This window comes from Saimiri boliviensis, chromosome 8, assembly GCF_048565385.1.
Source record: "Saimiri boliviensis isolate mSaiBol1 chromosome 8, mSaiBol1.pri, whole genome shotgun sequence".
NCBI classification, from domain to species: domain Eukaryota; kingdom Metazoa; phylum Chordata; class Mammalia; order Primates; family Cebidae; genus Saimiri; species Saimiri boliviensis.
In genome coordinates this window covers 63,145,967-63,163,558 of record NC_133456.1, presented here as the reverse complement: position 1 = coordinate 63,163,558, position 17,592 = coordinate 63,145,967, and the positions used below count along the sequence as shown (strand labels likewise).

General features: G+C 39.8%; 1 protein-coding gene across 2 annotated transcripts in view; it reads right to left on the bottom strand.

The window, feature by feature from the left end:
- Positions 1-11,161: 11,161 nt before the first annotated feature.
- Positions 11,162-17,592, bottom strand: part of PPP4R2 (protein phosphatase 4 regulatory subunit 2) — a 76,076-nt gene continuing 69,645 nt past the window's right edge. For both annotated transcript variants that reach the window (XM_003939452.4, XM_074404556.1), the window contains 4 exons: positions 16,627-16,701; positions 16,227-16,370; positions 15,267-15,556; positions 11,162-15,010 (listed from right to left, as the gene is read on the bottom strand). In XM_003939452.4, coding sequence (XP_003939501.1) covers positions 14,685-15,010; positions 15,267-15,556; positions 16,227-16,370; positions 16,627-16,701 — 835 coding nt within the window. In that variant the 3' untranslated portion in view covers positions 11,162-14,684. The remainder of the gene's footprint in view (positions 15,011-15,266; positions 15,557-16,226; positions 16,371-16,626; positions 16,702-17,592) is intronic.

Genomic DNA, 17,592 nt, shown 5'->3' with positions numbered 1-17,592 from the left:
AAGGACATTTAAAAGCTTCTGAAGTCACAAAGCTTAATAGAAAGATATCCCATGTTTTTAGTTAGAAAGATTCAACATCAAGAAGATGCAAATTCTTCCACAATCAATTTTAAAATGTATTACGAGGCTGGGCACTGTGCCTCATGCCTGTAATCCCAGCACTCTGAAAGGCTAAGGCAGGTGGATCACCTGAGGTCAGGAGTTTGAGACCAGCCTGGCCAACATGGTGAATCCCCATCTCTACTAAAAATACAAAAAATGTGCCAGGTGTGCTGGCAGGTGCCTGTAATCCCAGCTACTCGGGAGGTTGAGGCAGAATTGCTGGAACCCTGGAGGTGGAGGTTGCAGTGAGCTAGGATCGAACCACTGCATCCCAGCATGAGTGGCAGAGCGACTCTGTCTCAAATAAATAAATAAATAAAATGCATTATGATCCAAATTAAAGATTATGATCCAAATTAAAGATTATTTTTTTTCTGGAATCACACAGCTGACTCTAAAGTCGATATGAAAAGATAAGCAAGATTAGGTCTGGAAAACTCAGAAAAAGAAGAACAAAAAGGAAGTAACTGTACTAGAATGTAAAACACCATACCCATCAGCAACTAGCCAGTGTGGCATCAGCACACAAGTGGACAGAGAGAACACATCCAGAAATATTAATACACCCAAATGAACCCAGGACTTACTGTATGATGAAGGCAGTATACCAAATCAGGGTACTAAAGGCGAAGTTTTTAATAAATGGTGTTGAGCCATAAAGACAAACAGATCCAAACCTCATACGCATCAGGAAACAAAGCACTCCAAGGAAATCAAATATTAAATGTAAGAAATAAAACCATATAACTTGAAATGGGGGAAGCCAGGCGGTCCACAGTGGCCCATGCCTGCAATCCCAGCACTTTGGGAGGCTTGAGGTGGGAGAATCACTTGAGCTCCAGAGGTCAAGGCTACAGTGAGCTGTGATCACATCATTGCCCTCCAGGCTGGGTGACAGAATAAGATCCTATCTCAAAGTAAAATAAAATAGGGAAAGACATTGTACAAATAATTTAAAATCCAGAACTGTTAAAAAAAAAAAAACTCATGAATTCAAATGCATAACAATAATTTGCTTATAATTTTTTTTGTTATGCAAAGATCAAAAGAAAAAGATGAACTGGAAAAACATGATTGTAACACATCACAAAGATTAATTTCCATAATCTATAAAAGAAATTCTAAAGAAAATTCTAAAGTGTTCTAGAAATTCTAAAGGAAAAGACCAACAACCCAATGTGGAAAATGGGCAAAGGACATGAACTGAGAGGTCACAGAAAAATACTAATAGCCCTTCAACCTGCGGAAAGACCCGCACTGTTGGTGAGGCATGGGAACAGGCACCCCCATACACAGCTGGTTAGAGAACAGAACAGCATAAACCCTGAGGAAGCGGAATTTGATGGGAACTACCCAAATTACTGAAGCAGTTACCCTTGACAGGACGCACTTCTGGGAATCCCAACTGGAAACAAGTGGAGTGTACATCCACTCTAGAGACTACAGGAAAGAAAGAACAACAGTGGTCTCTACATAGAGTATGGTGTGAGCCACAGGATATATTAAGTGAAGAAAGGCCCAGCACAATGGCTCAGGCCTGTAATCCCAGCACTATGGGAGGCCGAGGTGAGTGGATCACCTGAGGTCAGGAGTTCAAGACCAGCCTGGCCAACATGGTGAAACCCTGTCTCTACTAAAAATAAAAACATTTAAAAATTTAAAAAAAAAAAAAATGAGCCAGGCTTGGTGGTGCACACCTGTAATCCCAGCTACTTGGGAGGCTGAGGCGCAGAATCACTTGAACCAAGGAGGCAGAGGTTGCAGTGAGCTGAGATGGCTCCACTGCACTCTAGCTTAGGTGACAGAGTGAGACAATGTCTCAAAAAAAAAAAAAAAAAAAAGTGAAAAAAGCAAGCTGTATGCTGCTTTTGTGTAAGAAAGAGAAGACGACAGATAGAGAGTCTATCTATAGGACAGGATACAGATAGAAGACAGAGATATAGAGAGAGATACAGTAGGTAGATAGAGATATAGATAGAAGATAGATTAGATAGATAGATAAGATAGATGATGGATAGACAGATAGATAGGTATTTTCTTTTTACTGCATGTTTTTGAGACCAGGGTTTCTGCTGTGTCTCCCAGGCTGGAGTGCAGTGGCTATTCGCAGGCAAGATTGTCGCATATCACAGCTTCCAACTCCTGGGCTCCAGCAACCCTCCCACCTCAGCTTCTTAAGTAGCTGGGACTACAGGTGCATGCCACCATGCCCAGCTAGTTTTTATTTTTTGTAGAGATGGGGGTCTTGCTATATTTCCCATGCTGGCCCTCAAGTGATCCTCTGCCCCAGCCTCCCAAAGTGCTAGGATTATAGGTATGAGCCACCAAACTCAGCTCTAAGATTATGTTTTAATTCTTTTTTTGAGACAGGGTCTTGCTCAGTCACCCAGTGGCACGATCACGGCTCACTGCAACCTCAATTTCCTGGGATCAAGAGGTCCTCCCACCTTAGCCTCCCAAAGTGCTGGAATACAGGCATGAGCTACAGCACCCAGCCACTATATATTTTAATTTGCTTGTATTTGCATCAGGAAGCACTAAAAGGAAAAGCAAGAAACTAATAAAAATGGTTACCTACAGATTGGGAGTGAGGGGGATAAGAACAAGGGTGAGAAGGAGAATTTTGTGTCATTTTAACCATTTAAAATTCTCTTATTTTAATGACATCACTTATTTAACAAACTTTAATTGAGCAATGCCCCAGGCATTCATGAATACTCGGGTGGGGATGAGGAGAGGAGGCAGCTAGAGAATATGACAGTAGGCCAGGCACCATGGCTCACCCCTATAATCCCAGCACTTTGGAAGGCGGAGGTGGGTGGATCATCTGAGGTCAGGAGTTTGAAACCAGCCTGGCCAACATGGTGAAACCTTGTCTCTACTGAAAATACAAAAACAAGTTAGCCGGGCATGGTGGTGAGTACCTGTAACCCCAACTACTCAGGAGGCTGAGGCAGGACAATTGCTGGAGCCCGGAGGCAGAGGTGGCATGAGCAGAGATCTCGCCATTGCACTCCAGCCTGGGTGACAAAGCAAGACTCCATGTCCAAAAATAAAATAAAATAAATGTGACTATATGCTCATAAACATGTACACTTGTACATATTAAAAATATATCTCTGAATATCTGCTTTGGTGCAATGGAAAATAATTCAGTTACATGATTAAGAAGCCAAATCTAGTTAGTAATGGAAAGTGCATCAGTATGAGAGAGATCCCATTGGAGAATCAAGTGTGTTCTCAGAGATGGCAGTGATTGCCTTCAAGAGAACTGAGCCCCTCTGGGGGACAACCACTACACTCAACATAAAATGTCATTTCAGAGACACCTTGTTTGAAATAGAGCTACCCTCCCCCACACTCCTTCCTCTCTTGCTTTATTTAGGATCATTGCTGTTATCACCATCTTACATATATTTTTACTTACCCTGTTTGTCTGTCTTCACTAACTACCCCAGGTCCAGACTTGTAAGTAGTCCCTTAATAAATATCTGTGGATGAACAAATGAGCAGATTGCTGCCTGGATTGCTTGATGGCTGTTTCTGAGATGTTTGACTCCAGACACTGGTTTTATTGTCTCAGAAATCTCAACCCGTGTCTCCATCCCTGTGGCTGTTACCATTGCAAGGACGTAGGCAAAGTTGGTCATCGCTGTCGATCCAATCGAGGGTATGTGCGTTGCTGGCATAGGTACATATTGAAATTAACCACCACTGAAAATGTCTTTAGAAGGACTATGTTGACTCCACAGTGAGATAAAAAGTTAGCAAGTCCTTCCAAAAGTCAAGGAAACAGAGTAGCAAGGAGTAACTTTGACATTAGGAGAGCATGTATTTGTCATTGTGGGGATGACAGAAATTCTGCATTTTCTTGCCAAGCCAAAACCAAGAGCTTTGCAGAGCTTAGGAAAGGAAAATACCCACAAAATCCTCAGAAGAAATGAAAATGTCAAGCCAGGAGAGACTGTTATGAGCAGTCCATGCATTGTGCAGGCATGTGTCCTGTTTCAGTGGGTGGCTTATTTCCTTACTTTACATAAAATAATGCTGCATGTTACCATCTTAGATGGCTGGGAATATAGCGTGGTTTGCCTGCCATATAAGGTTCCGTTCTCACCTCCAACCACATTCTTAGGTGCAAGGATGTCTATTTCACATTGCCTAACAATTCAATAATGAATACTTGTAGTTTAATGACTTGTTCAGCTGTTTTTCTCTTTTGAGAGGGTGCTGATTTTAAATGCCTCCATCTCAAACTGCTTGAACCGAGCCAATAATAGTCACAAGTCAAAATACTATGAGATCACTTGGAGGGAGACTGGTTAAATACATTATGATTCATCTATACAAAACACTATGAAGCTGTTAAGGTGACTAGGGCAGCTTCCTAGATACTAATTTGGAGCATCACAAAACTCTAGTAAATAGGGAAGAACAAAAAAGACCAGGTGCATCTACCTCAATGGGTTCAGTGTGCACTCACTATGAAAAGGGGTATAACATAGGCCAGGCACAGTGGTTTCCCAAAATCCCAATACTTTGGGAAGCCAAGGCAGGCGGAAAGTCAGTAGTTTAAGGCCAGCCTGACCAATGTGGTGCAACCCCAACTCTCCTAAAAATACAAAAATTAGCTAACTGTGGAGGCAGACACCTATAATCCCAGCTACTCAGGAGGCTGAGCCAGAAGAATCACTTGGACCCGAGAGGCGGAGTTTGCAGTGAGCAGAGATTGCGCCACTGCACTCCATCCTGGCAACAGAGCGAGACTCAGTCTAAAAAAAATTAAAAAGGCTGAGCGCAGTGGCTCATGCCTGTAATCTCAGCACTTTGGGAGGCCGAGGTGGGTGGATCACCTGAGATCAGAAGTTGGAGACTAGCCTGATCAACATGGGAGAAACCCCGTGCTAAAAATACAAAATTAGCCAGGCATGATGGCACATGCCTGTAACCCCAGCTACTCAGGATGCTGAGGTAAGAGAATTGCTTGAACCCGGGAGGTGGAGATTGTGGTGAGCCAATATTGTGTCACTGCACTCCAGCCTGGGAAACAGAAGTGAAACTCCATCTCAAAAAAAGAAAAAGGAAGGCCGGGCACGGTGGCTCAAGCCTGTAATCCCAGCACTTTGGGAGGCCGAGGCGGGTGGATCACGAGGTCGAGAGATCGAGACCATCCTGGTCAACATGGTGAAACCCCGTCTCTACTCAAAATACAAAAAAACTAGCTGGGCGTGGTGGCGCGTGCCTGTAATCCCAGCTACTCAGGAGGCTGAGGCAGGAGAATTGCCTGAACCCAGGAGGCGGAGATTGCGGTGAGCCGAGATCGCGCCATTGCACTCCAGCCTGGGTAACAAGGGTGAACCTCCGTCTCAAAAAAAAAAAAAAAAAAAAAAGAAAAGAAAAAGAAAAGGGGAGTAGTGGAGAAAGGGGGAGTGATGACCGCCATGTGCTTGCCAGGGTAGGTATCTAGTTATCTCTGGAAAGACATAGGACTTTTTTTTTTTTTTTAAAAAAGAAGGAGTCTCGCTCTGTCACCCAGGCTGGAGGATACAGAACATTTCTGCAAAATACTTTTTTCTTTTCTTTTTTTTTTTTCTGAGACAGGGTCTCACTCTGTCACCCAGGCTGAAGTGCAGTGGCATGATCTCAGCTCACTGCAATCTCTGCCTCCTAGGTTCAAGCGATTCTTTTTCCTCAGCCTCCCAAGTAGCTGGGATTACAGGTGCACACCACTGTGCCCAGCTCATTTTTTTGTATTTTTAGTGTTTCACCATGTTGGCTAGGCTGGTCTTGAACTTGTCCTCAAATGATCCATGCACCTTGGCCTCCCAAAGTCCTGGGATTACAGGCATGAGCCACTGTGCCCAGCCTGCAAAATGCTGCTTTTTGAACTCATTTGTAGATAGGGCTTACTATCTACCAGTTAGTAATTGAAAGTGAATACTTTTTTTTTTTTTTCTAGTAGTTAATGGTTAATCTTTTTCTAATGGTTAATCCTCTTAACAGCCCTATGAGGTCCTGGCCTCATACCCCTTATTCTAGAGATGCAAGGACACCACACAGCCAGAAGATGGCAAAGCTGGGATTAAAATTGAGGAATCTGGCTCTTTATCTTGCTGCACTCTGCCCCACTGATAAGACTGGCCTGGGGCAGAGGGGAGAGGGGTATAACCAAGAAATCTGGAAGCCAAGGGTAGGAGGACAGAAATTCAGTATATACTATTTTGTTCTACTTGAATTTTTGCCAGGTGCAAACATCATCTATATTTTAAAATAATTTTAAAATTTATTTTTTAAAATAGATAATGCATTTAAAATGTCTCACTGGAAACACATGGGCAATCCATTTAGAAGGATCAGGTGAAGCCAAAAGCCTGAGTTTGCTGTGAATAACGAGCAAGCTTTTTTGATGTTCTTCATATGGGCAAGTGGAAGTGGCTCCGAGAATCTTCAGCTACCAGGAATGGCTTCCTCTCTGCTGCCCCCTACTCAGGGTCACCCTCCCCCTAATTCTACGAGTCCTCCAAGACTAGCCAGCACCTAAGCATAATGGATAACAACCATTGGGCTTTGGAGTCAGAACAACTGATTCTCATTCTGACCCTCCACTTTCAGAGTCCCTGGGCAAGCTGCCTTTCTTCACCTCAAATAATCTCATCCATAAAATGGGCATAATATTAAGCACCTTACAGTGTTGATAGTATGGTTAAATTAGGTAATACATGATATGTGCTAGGGGTAATGTCATGCATAAAAGTGTTCAATTAGTGCTTGCTATTATTATTCTAGCATTGACCAGGATTGAAGCCTCAACTTGGATTCCAATAAAACTGTTGTCTTTCCCAGGGACAGCCAGTATCTTCCCCTCCTCCCTTCATTCTTCTCCTTTCTCCCTTAAAAGAAACACCAGGTGCTGGACCAGGTCTAGTTTATACCAAGTCATTTAATGTTCCAACAATCCTACCAGGTAGATTTAATTATACCCATTTTCCAGATGAGAAAACTAAGGCTCAAAGAAATATTGTAACTTACACAAGATGCCTCAGTTGGGGATCATGAAGTTGTGACTTAATCCTTAATACTGCAACTCCCATGCCACTCTCCTCTGCCCATTACACCACGCTGCGGGATGGTCCTGCTCACTTCAAGTCAAGCCTCAGCTTGAGAAGCCTTTCCAGACTTCGATAGCTGCACTAATACGGCTCTCCTGTGCAGCTAGGCAAGTCACACATCAATTTTAGTTAAAATCTTGCATTGCTTATTTTCTTCAGGGTGACTGAATTCCTCAAACATAAAATTGGGCTGGGTGTGGTGGCTCACACCTGTAATCCCAGCACTTTGGGAGGCCGAGGTGGGTGGATCACAAGGTCAGGAGTTCAAGACCAGCCTGACCAACATGGAGAAAAAAATACTAAAAATAAAAAAATTTGCTGGGTGTGGTGACGCAGACCTGTAATCCCAGCTACTTAGGAGGCTGAGGCAGGAGAATCACTTGAACCCAGGAAGCGGAGGTTGCAGTGAGCTGAGATCGCACCACTGCACTCCAGCCTGGGCAACACAGTGAGACTCTGTCTCAAAAAAAAAAAAAAAAGAAATTGGACTAAATCTACTGTTTTTATCCCCCCCGAATACAAAACAACTCATAAAAGCTGCTACCTAACAAGAGACATGCTTTTCTGCATCTGTTTGTGGTGTGCACCTCTTACTTCCCTTTGTTGGGATAAGTGAAATTTGATAGCTATCGTTTCATGAAAGTCCAGCTGAATACTTAAACACATTGATTGAATTCTTTCTGTGCTCTGTTGTTTTTAAGAGGAAACTTATGAAACATACTGGAAAATTTTCCCTACCTCCTATATCTGGATATACTTTTTTTTTTTTTTGAACCTAGTTTTAGCTGATATCTGGATAGACTTCTAATATTCAATACAAAACCATCATAATGACCACAAGACGCTGCAAATTCTATTGCATTTGAATCACCAAATATTGATATACATTTAGTAATTTGTGCTAAATCCCTGACTTCAAAAGAACTGACATATTTGGCAAGCTGCTGGATCCTAACACACTTCCACCTGCAGTCTTTACTTGCACTGCCAGAGCTGTGGGGCAGGCATTTTTGACAAACCCACAATGAAAACTGACCCACGTATTTCAATAGAAATGTTACAATTGCTACGTTTAACCACAGTACGACACTCACATTAAGGACTAAACAGCTTACTGTATAATAGCCTGAAAGTTAGCCACATTTTAAATAATTCATATGAGAAACTCTATACTGAATTCCAACCTGTTTTCAGGTTTAAAGTGGGAAATTGCATGCCTTCCTAAGTCCACATGGGAATTAAGTCACCAACTAAGCTTACCCTTCCATTCTGCAGCATTGCATGCAATGCAAACAAAAACAGTACGATCCAAAATGAAGACAGAATACTAAACCCCGTATTTCTCTCTCAAATTCTAAGCGATTACAGGCTACATCAAAAGCCTCACAACTCACTGCAAAAACTACTAAATATCAAGTTCCATTATACTTCTCTAAAGCAGGACTTGGGTGATGTAATGATACAATGTCCCCCTTGTGGCAGCACCCGTCCACTTCACGTGTGTTGTGTGATGTGGGTGTGTTGTACTTTCTATACATAAGAGGTAGCTGGTCTCATTAACGGAAATCCCTTGTTAGGATACTCACTTTCTGGTAATACTGTCTAACTGCCCACTGATTTCATGGCAAGGGAATGTAACTAATGTACTGTTAACAATCCCACAAATCTAGTAGCAAAGAAAAGTTTCAGGGGTGACCTTAGCATCCTTGAAGTGGGCAAAGTAAACACAGGATCAGTAAAACATAGAATCCAAACTGGGCTGTGGACCAACCAACTGCTTTCAGTTTTGTTATCACTTGTCAAGCACGGGACTAGCCTGTGAGGTTACAAAGATGAGTGAAACAGTGGACTTGGCAGACTAGTATACAGGGAATTCCTCGGATTTTTAAAGTATTTATTACTTTTAGTTAAGGGAAGAAAAACTCTGAAAATGTACAAATAAAACCTAAAGACCACAAACTCTACTGCTAAATTTTAAACTAAAAACATTCTGAATAATAAAAGGGAATTGTACTCTTCATTTTAGATAGAGTTCACACAGTTTACTCCTCGCCAGTGGAAAAATCAGTCTTCCCATTATTAGCCGTTAACTATGTACTAGCTATACTATTTAGCAAATAAAATTTAGTGGGTAAGAGATCAAACATAAATGAGAAGCTGAAAACTAAAAAATACGGTTAACTACTCTTGAGTGCAGAGCCACAGACCTTACCCTCTGCTGTAGCTACGGTGCAATACGCCTAAGACGGTTGAGCATGGTGCTCACGCCTGTAATCCCATCACTGCGGGAGACTGAGGCAGACAGATCACCTGAGGGCAGTTCAAGACCAGCCTGGCCAACATGGTGAAACCCCATCTCTACTGGGGGAAAAAAAAAAAACAAAAACAACCCCCCCCACACACACACACAAATGAGCCAGGCATGGTGGTGCACGCCGGCATTTCTAGGTACTTTGGAGGCTGAGGCAGCAGAATTGTTTGAACCCAGGAGGCGGAGGTTCCAGTGAGGCAAGACCAAGATCGTGCCACTGCACTCCAGCCTGGGCAACAGGGCAAGTTTTTTTCTTTTTTTTTTTTTTTTTTTTTTTTTTTGAGACGGAGTTTCGCTCTTGTTACCCAGGCTGGAGTGCAATGGCGCGATCTCGGCTCACCGCAACCTCCGCCTCCTGGGTTCAGGAAACTCTCCTGCCTCAGCCTCCTGAGTAGCTGGGATTATAGGCACGCGCCACCATGCCCAGCTAATTTTTTTGTATTTTTAGTAGAGACGGGGTTTCACCACGTTGACCAGGTTGGTCTCGATCTCTCGACCTTGTGATCCACCCGCCTCGGCCTCCCAAAGTGCTGGGATTACAGGTTTGAGCCACCGCGCCCGGCCTCAGAGCAAGTTTTCATCTCAAAAAAACAAAAACGAAAACAAAACAAAAACAATGCATAGGAAAGGAGAACCCAGAGTTGAAAACAGAACCCTCCTCTCCAGGTTATTCTACACTTCTCGCCATGTAGTTGCCTGAAGATGGTTTTTGTTTCTTTTTTTTTTGAGACGGAGTTTTTCGCTCGTTACCCAGTCTGGAGTGCAATGGCGCGACCTCCACTCACTGCAACCTCCGCCTCCTGGGTTCAGGAAATTCTCCTGCCTCAGCCTCCTGAGTAGCTAGGATTACAGGCACGCGCCACCATGCCCCGCTAATTTTTTTGTATTTTTAGTAGAGACGGGGTTTCACCATGTTAACCAGGATGATTCCCATCTCTTGACCTGGTGATCCACCCGCCTCGGCCTCCCAAAGTGCTGGGATTACAGGCGTGAGCCACCGCGCCCGGCCTGGAATTTATTAAAAAAAAAAAAAAAAAAAAATTTTTTTTGTCTTGCTCTGTCACTCAGACTGGAGTGCCATGGTGCGATCTTTGCAACCGCTGCCTCCCAAGTTCAAACGATTCTCCTGCCTGTCTCCCAAGTAACTGGGATTGCAGGTGCCCGCCACCACACCCAGCTGGCTTTTGTGTTTTTAGTAGAGACAGTGTTTCACCATGCTGGCCAGGCTGGTCTCAAATTTCTGGCCTCAAGAGATCTACCCATCTCAGCCTCCCAAAGTGCTGGGATTACAGGTGTGAGCCACCACACCCAGTCTTTAAAATGCTTCTTAACACAAATATTGTAAATATATACAAGTAAGCTAATATACCAATGGAGAAACTTTTAGGTCTGTATTCTGTTGACAATCAGCATGACTTGCCTGGCAAAAAACTGTCAAGTCAAATGCGCCTTCTGTTTGAACACCCTGTCACCACATAAGAAACAGGGCCATAACAAAGTCATGCATTACATGCATTACGTTTCCTCAGTTGAGGATCTGAGGTGTATGGTGGTGTGGGGTGCTGTGGGGTGGGAGAGTGGGGGTGGCAGCAGGATAAATACACCATTATGGCACATGAAATAATTACACACATAAAAATATTCTAATTTATATTTTATTGCATTATGAAAATACATTTATTTGGCAAAGTAATCTAGGCTCCAAGTTGAAATAAAAGAAAATTCTGAAGAGAGTGTACTGATTTGTAAAATGTGAAATAGATCTATTCTAACCAATACATACTAGCATTCTTATTAGGCCAAAACCCAATAAACCTAATTTTTATAATTCCGTATGAAATTACAAGGTGTTTTGCATTCATCCATTTTATGATTAGCACAAATCTTGAGAGAACTGCCCCTCACTTTATCAAAATCAATGTTAAATTCCTGTTCAGAAGACAATTTGAAACACTACCGAATATTTTTATTTCCTTTGGTTTTATAAGTTGCATTTTCATCCTTACGTTACAATTTTTTCATAATCAAACACTGTAGCAGCTTTAGATTCTGCCCATGTACCCTTTAAGTAAACTAGTATACTACATTTACATTATTTGAAAAATTGCTGATTTTACAAATGCAAAAATGCATAAATACATGCCTATCTACACCTGCAAAAACAAAATACTCTGAGTCTCAATGCTTTTAACAGGCCACACCTCCTGACCGAGGATTTCTGGGATGCCTTTCCAAGCCACAGGGCTTGACTGGCTATTCCACTGCTTCAAAACACATTTCTGAAAGGTGTAGTTACAATAAACCCTAAGCAGATTAAATTTAACTAATAATCAACATTTAAAATATGACATTTTCGCTACTTCTGTTCTACATTTTTCAGAACTGAAAATACATATTTTTCAAAAATGTACAAAGATTTCACTTTTTAAAAGGGAAAAGTGCTAAAAACATAATACACATATATATATACACACACACACACACACACACACATATATATATATAATTTTTTTCTCGCTTTCCTCAGCATCTTCAAATTCTTTTTACATGATGGGTTATAGTCTGGAGAACAGGTAAGCAATCTGCTCAAGGTCAAAAACAAAATATCTTTAATCACTGAGGTCTCGATTCTTCACTCAGATCTTTCAATAGGACTTTGCTTGATGTTTGTTAAGAAATATGCCTAAAATCAGCCTTTCAAAAATTCATATATGAATCAGTTACTATTAGAACTGACATTTTTATTAAGCAAAGTCTGTTAAGTGCACCTATGCATACTTGTGGAAATTTACTTCCAAATGGCCGTCAGTATCTAAAACCAGCTTAACAAGGATTTCCCAATTTAACTACAGAAGTATTCCACCTACCCTAAAGAAGATATTCCATGAGCATTCTACAATTATCTGTATAAACAGCAACAAGTTTGATCTATGATCAACATGGGTATCTAATAAATATTAAAACTATTAAACTACAGATTAAAATGCAGATCTCTCATAGAGTTAATTGATGTCACTTTGGTACATTCACCATTATTGTACTTTATTTAATAAAGAAATACATTTGCTCTTGCAAATATAGCAATTGCAAGTTTACAAATAAAACCACAGACCTCAAAGTCGTAATGCTAAATCTTCAACTTATAACCAACAAAAGTACATCAATCTGTTTACAAATGGTCCATGGCACTACAATTAAAATAAAAAATATCAAAGGTCACAGGATCTTAGGTAGGTTTACTGACAATTTCATAAATATTCTAAAGAAACTTTCAAAATTTCTAAACTTAAATTTGTTTCATTTTAACATTTTTGAAAATGTTTTTTTAAATTTACAATGTTTAATTTTTTCCCCCTCTTGGGTACAGTAAATCCATGTTAAGATTTTATTCCAACTATTCGACATAGTCATAAATATATCTAGCTGCTGTGAATCTGACAGTCAAGTCAGTCAGTAGTATATTATCCTACAAACATAAATAGATCCAAATCGTCTTCGTATTTATAGTCATGACAATTTAAGTAGTCAAAACACAAAACTCGTGGTTGCCCCCCAAATCACCCAAAAGCATATGATACAGTGTCAGAAACTGTTTGCATCACTTTTAGAAGCTCATCTGTGTAGTTCAGGTATCTGAAACTAAAAAAAAAGGGATTCTTTCATATTTTGATAAAAATGTACTCAAATATTTCATAACATTAATATTTATTGCTTTATATGAATACTGTATTGAAAGCCCAAGCATTCAGTTTACACACAGAAATTATACAATTATATACCGCTTCACAAAGGCAGTGAACACATTACATTCTACAAAATCTACTTTACAGAAATTTAAAAACCCTAAATATCAAAAGGTACAGCTGAAGAAACAGGTATAAATTTGGCAGCCAGTAATTTTGACAGGGAAGTTGCAGCTTGCATGACTTTAAATATGTAAATTTGAAAATATTGAATTTAGAGTAATCATTGTGCTTTGTGTTGATCTGAAAAATATAACACTGGCTGTCGAAGAAGCATGTTCAAAAATATTTAATTCACTTCAAAATGTCATACAAATTATGGTGGTCTCTATGCACCCCTAAAGCTTCAGTCATTCAGCTCAGGTACATAACTAAAGTAATATATTAATTCTTCCAGTACAGTGGTGTTTCATACCATTGACATTTGCATACTCTAGAATAATTTAGAAAGACGTGTAATATTCACAATGTTCCGAAAAGCAAGCAAAAGGTCAAGGAACCTGCTTGGTTCTTCTGAGATGGTCTCATATCAGCTTCATAAGCATTCATTCTACAAAATAGTAAGCTAACATTTGAACACAATTTCCAAGATAAAGCATATTTTCTCATAAATAATGAAGTCTTTTTCTCAGGCACCTCACAAGTATACAAAAGAATTTGAGTTTGAACAGATCTCTTGGAATGTGTTTAGCCTGGTATTTCAACAGACTTAAGATTTCCAGGGTTTCATAAGGGCCAGATTTTATTTCAATTACTCAGAAGAGAAAGAAAATGTCTTCTTCAAGAGGTGAACTCAATCATTACCAATAGAAAAAGTATCCACTGTATTCATCTCTTATAGAAACAGAAAAATATAACATTTCCCCCCTTAGAATTATATATATATATATATATTTATGTATATATGACTTAAAGTTCCATTGTACATAGCCAAATAATAAAATCTGGAAACCAGGTTGAAACCCTATAATTCACATGTTAATATGTTGAAACTATGACCAAAATATGAAAACTGCTATAGCTATCAGAGACAAGAAGCTTCTTGCATATGCATAAACTAAATGTGATACTCTCAAAAAACTTTTCAAAATTATAATTATTACCTTCCAGTTTAAAAACTTTAATTCCAAATTAAAAAAAAAAAAAAATCTATACACAAACCACTGATTTGCCCATACCAAAGAAAGAAAAAGAGGAAAAAAAAAAAAAAAAAGTCAGCGGTAAGGTAAGCAGGACCCAGAGGAGCTGATATTCACAGTTCTTACATATACAACTCTTTCAGGAATTATCCATAAAGTACTTTATTTTACAACCTGCTTCTCTTGTAAAACTAAAGGTCCACTTTATTACATAAAAGTTTTATACAGTGTTAAAACCAGAACTGTATGTAAAATACTGCATCTAAATGTTTCTAAATAGTTAGTCTTGTTCCATTGGTTCATCGGTGACTTCTGTGGCTTCATCATAATTTCCCATGGATGATTCTGAAAGAATCTCTCCAGTTTTACTGGAATTGAATCCTACTAATTCTTCTGTTTCAAGGCAGTCAGAAGAACCACTACTTACAGGGCCTTCGTTTTCACTACCTCCAGAATGCAGTAAATCTTTCTCAGCTTGAGACACTTCAGATTCCTCCATTTGATTATTTTCCTCAGAAGTCTCTTCACTCACAGTTAAGGCATCATCAGATTCTTTTTCTTGATTTTTTCTTTCTGGGATCATTTCTCTTGATGTCATAAAAGACTCTAAAAATAAGCAAATGTTGTTGTAGTTAAATTTTATTTTCAAAATACCTCCACAGTTAAGTTTCATGAATTCTGATATTCTATAGTTCAAATCATATCCCCTGAAATTCAGCAGCAACTACATACAGGTGGGAGAAAAGCCCAACATCAGCATTATAAGGAGTTCCGTTATGTAAAATTCTTTCACGAAAAAAAATGAAGTACAAGAATTTGAGGATCTCCTTACTCCACCCTTTTACAGATGGTCTCTAAATACCTTCTTCTTCCTCTTCCTCCTCTTCTTCATCCTCTTCTGTACAGTGCTGCCGGGTACAATGACTTTCTTTGTCTTTATCCTGAGATGAAGATGATGCTTCTGTTTCTTCTACCACAACTGAAGAAGTTTCACTGGAAGTCGTCTGACTGGCTGTTTCTCTGACTTCACCTTCTTTGTCAAACCTGAGTCTTTTTACCTCATGCTCCTCAGCTTCCACAGCATCTTCATCTGGATGTTTATTTTTCATAGGGCTCACTGAGGAAACTTCTGATTCAGATGTCGAAGAGTCACTGTAAATTTTTTTTTATAGTGTCATTAATAAAATTATTTTCCCCATCTTCTACATCCCCATTTTTAGGGTCAGTGTTTTAAAATGCATTTTAGTGTCAAAGTTAAATTATAACAACGGAGCAAAGAAAAACAAGAGACTAATTTCAAGGCAACCTAAACTGTTTGATGAATAATTCTCAGTAGGATTTAGAAAAGCTTTATGACTTTTCTGTGCAATTCTCCAGTAAATTTAATATTCTCCTAAAATAAAACCATGAGTATTCCATACAGAAATACTAAGTTCTCTCCCTCATTTAGTCTTCCTTCCCTTAGTGTGATATAGAAAATTTGAAGATATAAATAAAAGGTCTCCTTTTATGAACTACAATGAGAAACTATTCACAAAACCAACTTATTTATAAAGATCTTTTCTCTTTTCAAGTAACTTTCAGAAATAACAAATGAAATGTATCAAGACTACTTTACTTTTAGACCCTAAAGTCTCCCCAAATTAGCAGTTTTAAGTCTTGTCTATGTCCACCTTCAACATTTGCTACAGATGCAAAGAGAAGCCTTGCTCCTATAAACCACATGAAAACCTTTTTCTGTCACTCAGAACTTATAAACAGTTAAGTGATAAGTACTGATTGTTAATAATAAAAAGTTTTTAAATATAAAACATATACAAACCTGTGATTTTTCTCTTCATTTTGCTGCAAATTTGCCTCCTTGCTGTCTGTGCTCTCAGGCAACCCATTTGTTGTCATGGGGGCTGACAAAGAAACCTTTGGTCGATTAAGTGGCCTGGGTGTTCCAGGCCCATTTATATTAGACCTATAATAAGATAAACAAACATCATTTCCTATTTTTATAAAAAGTCATCCCTCCTACAGTATGTTTATGTGAATATATCACCTAAGTAATTGCCTCAACTTGTGTTTTCAGGCTCATGGCTTATCAAATTAACTAATTCTATGTAGTTTATCTTACAGTGTCCACAAAATGCCCAATTTTTAAAAAGTACACTAAGCATGCTACTCAAAATCAGGACAACACAAACTCCATAGGTACTAAAAATCAATAATCTCACCTCTCAGTATAGCTTGGTGAATTTCCAGGAAACATAACACCATTCATTCGATTTAAGCTATTGGAATTGTTTTTCCTACAAGAAAAGAAAATATATTTATGGATGACTTAATTTTTTTTATTTTTTGAGATGGAGTCTGGCTCTCTCACCCAAGTTGGAGTGCAGTGGCGCAATCTTGGTTTACTGCAACCTACACCTCCCAAGTAGCTGGGATTACAGATGTGCGCCACCATGCCAAGCTATTTTTTGTATTTTTAGTAGAGACGGGGTTTTGCCATGTTGGCCAGGCTGGTTTTGAACTCATGACCTCAAGTGATCTGCTCACCTTGACCTACCAAAGTGCTAGGATTACAGGCATGAGCCACCACACCCAGCCCTTTGTGTGTGTGTGTGTGTATGTGTGTGTGTGTGTGTGTGTGTGTGTGTGTGTGTGAGAGAGAAAGAGAGAGAGGGAGAGAGAGAGAGAGGGAGAGGGGGGGAGAGAGAGAGAGAGAGAGAGAGAGAGCGCGCGCGAGAGCATGGATCCATGATTCCACCAATGCTCCCCTTTGAGATCTTACATGTGGATGTTATTTGAAGCAACGGGAGTGTGACGACTAATCCTGGTATAACACCAGGAGCTTTAAAACCTGAAAATGTGGGGTTGCTCCTCTTGGCCCTGTAGTTTGCTACTGTTGCAAAGTTTGGGAACATTCATGGTGAGGCAAAGTAAACTACCAAACTCAAAATACTTCCCCAGTGCCTTTTTAACTGTTGTTTTTTTTTTTCCTCCTCAAAGACTGAGATCTCAGACACAATGGCAGGTAGAGCAGTGGAGCCATCCATGCACTGATCTAGAAACATTCTCACAGCGTAACAGGTTGTCACCTGTGCTTTCTTGGCAACTAGCTTGACTTGACCAAGTAGCTTGCATTCAGGGAATTCAAATTCTCCAAACAGAAATGTGAATATTAATTCTTCAACCCA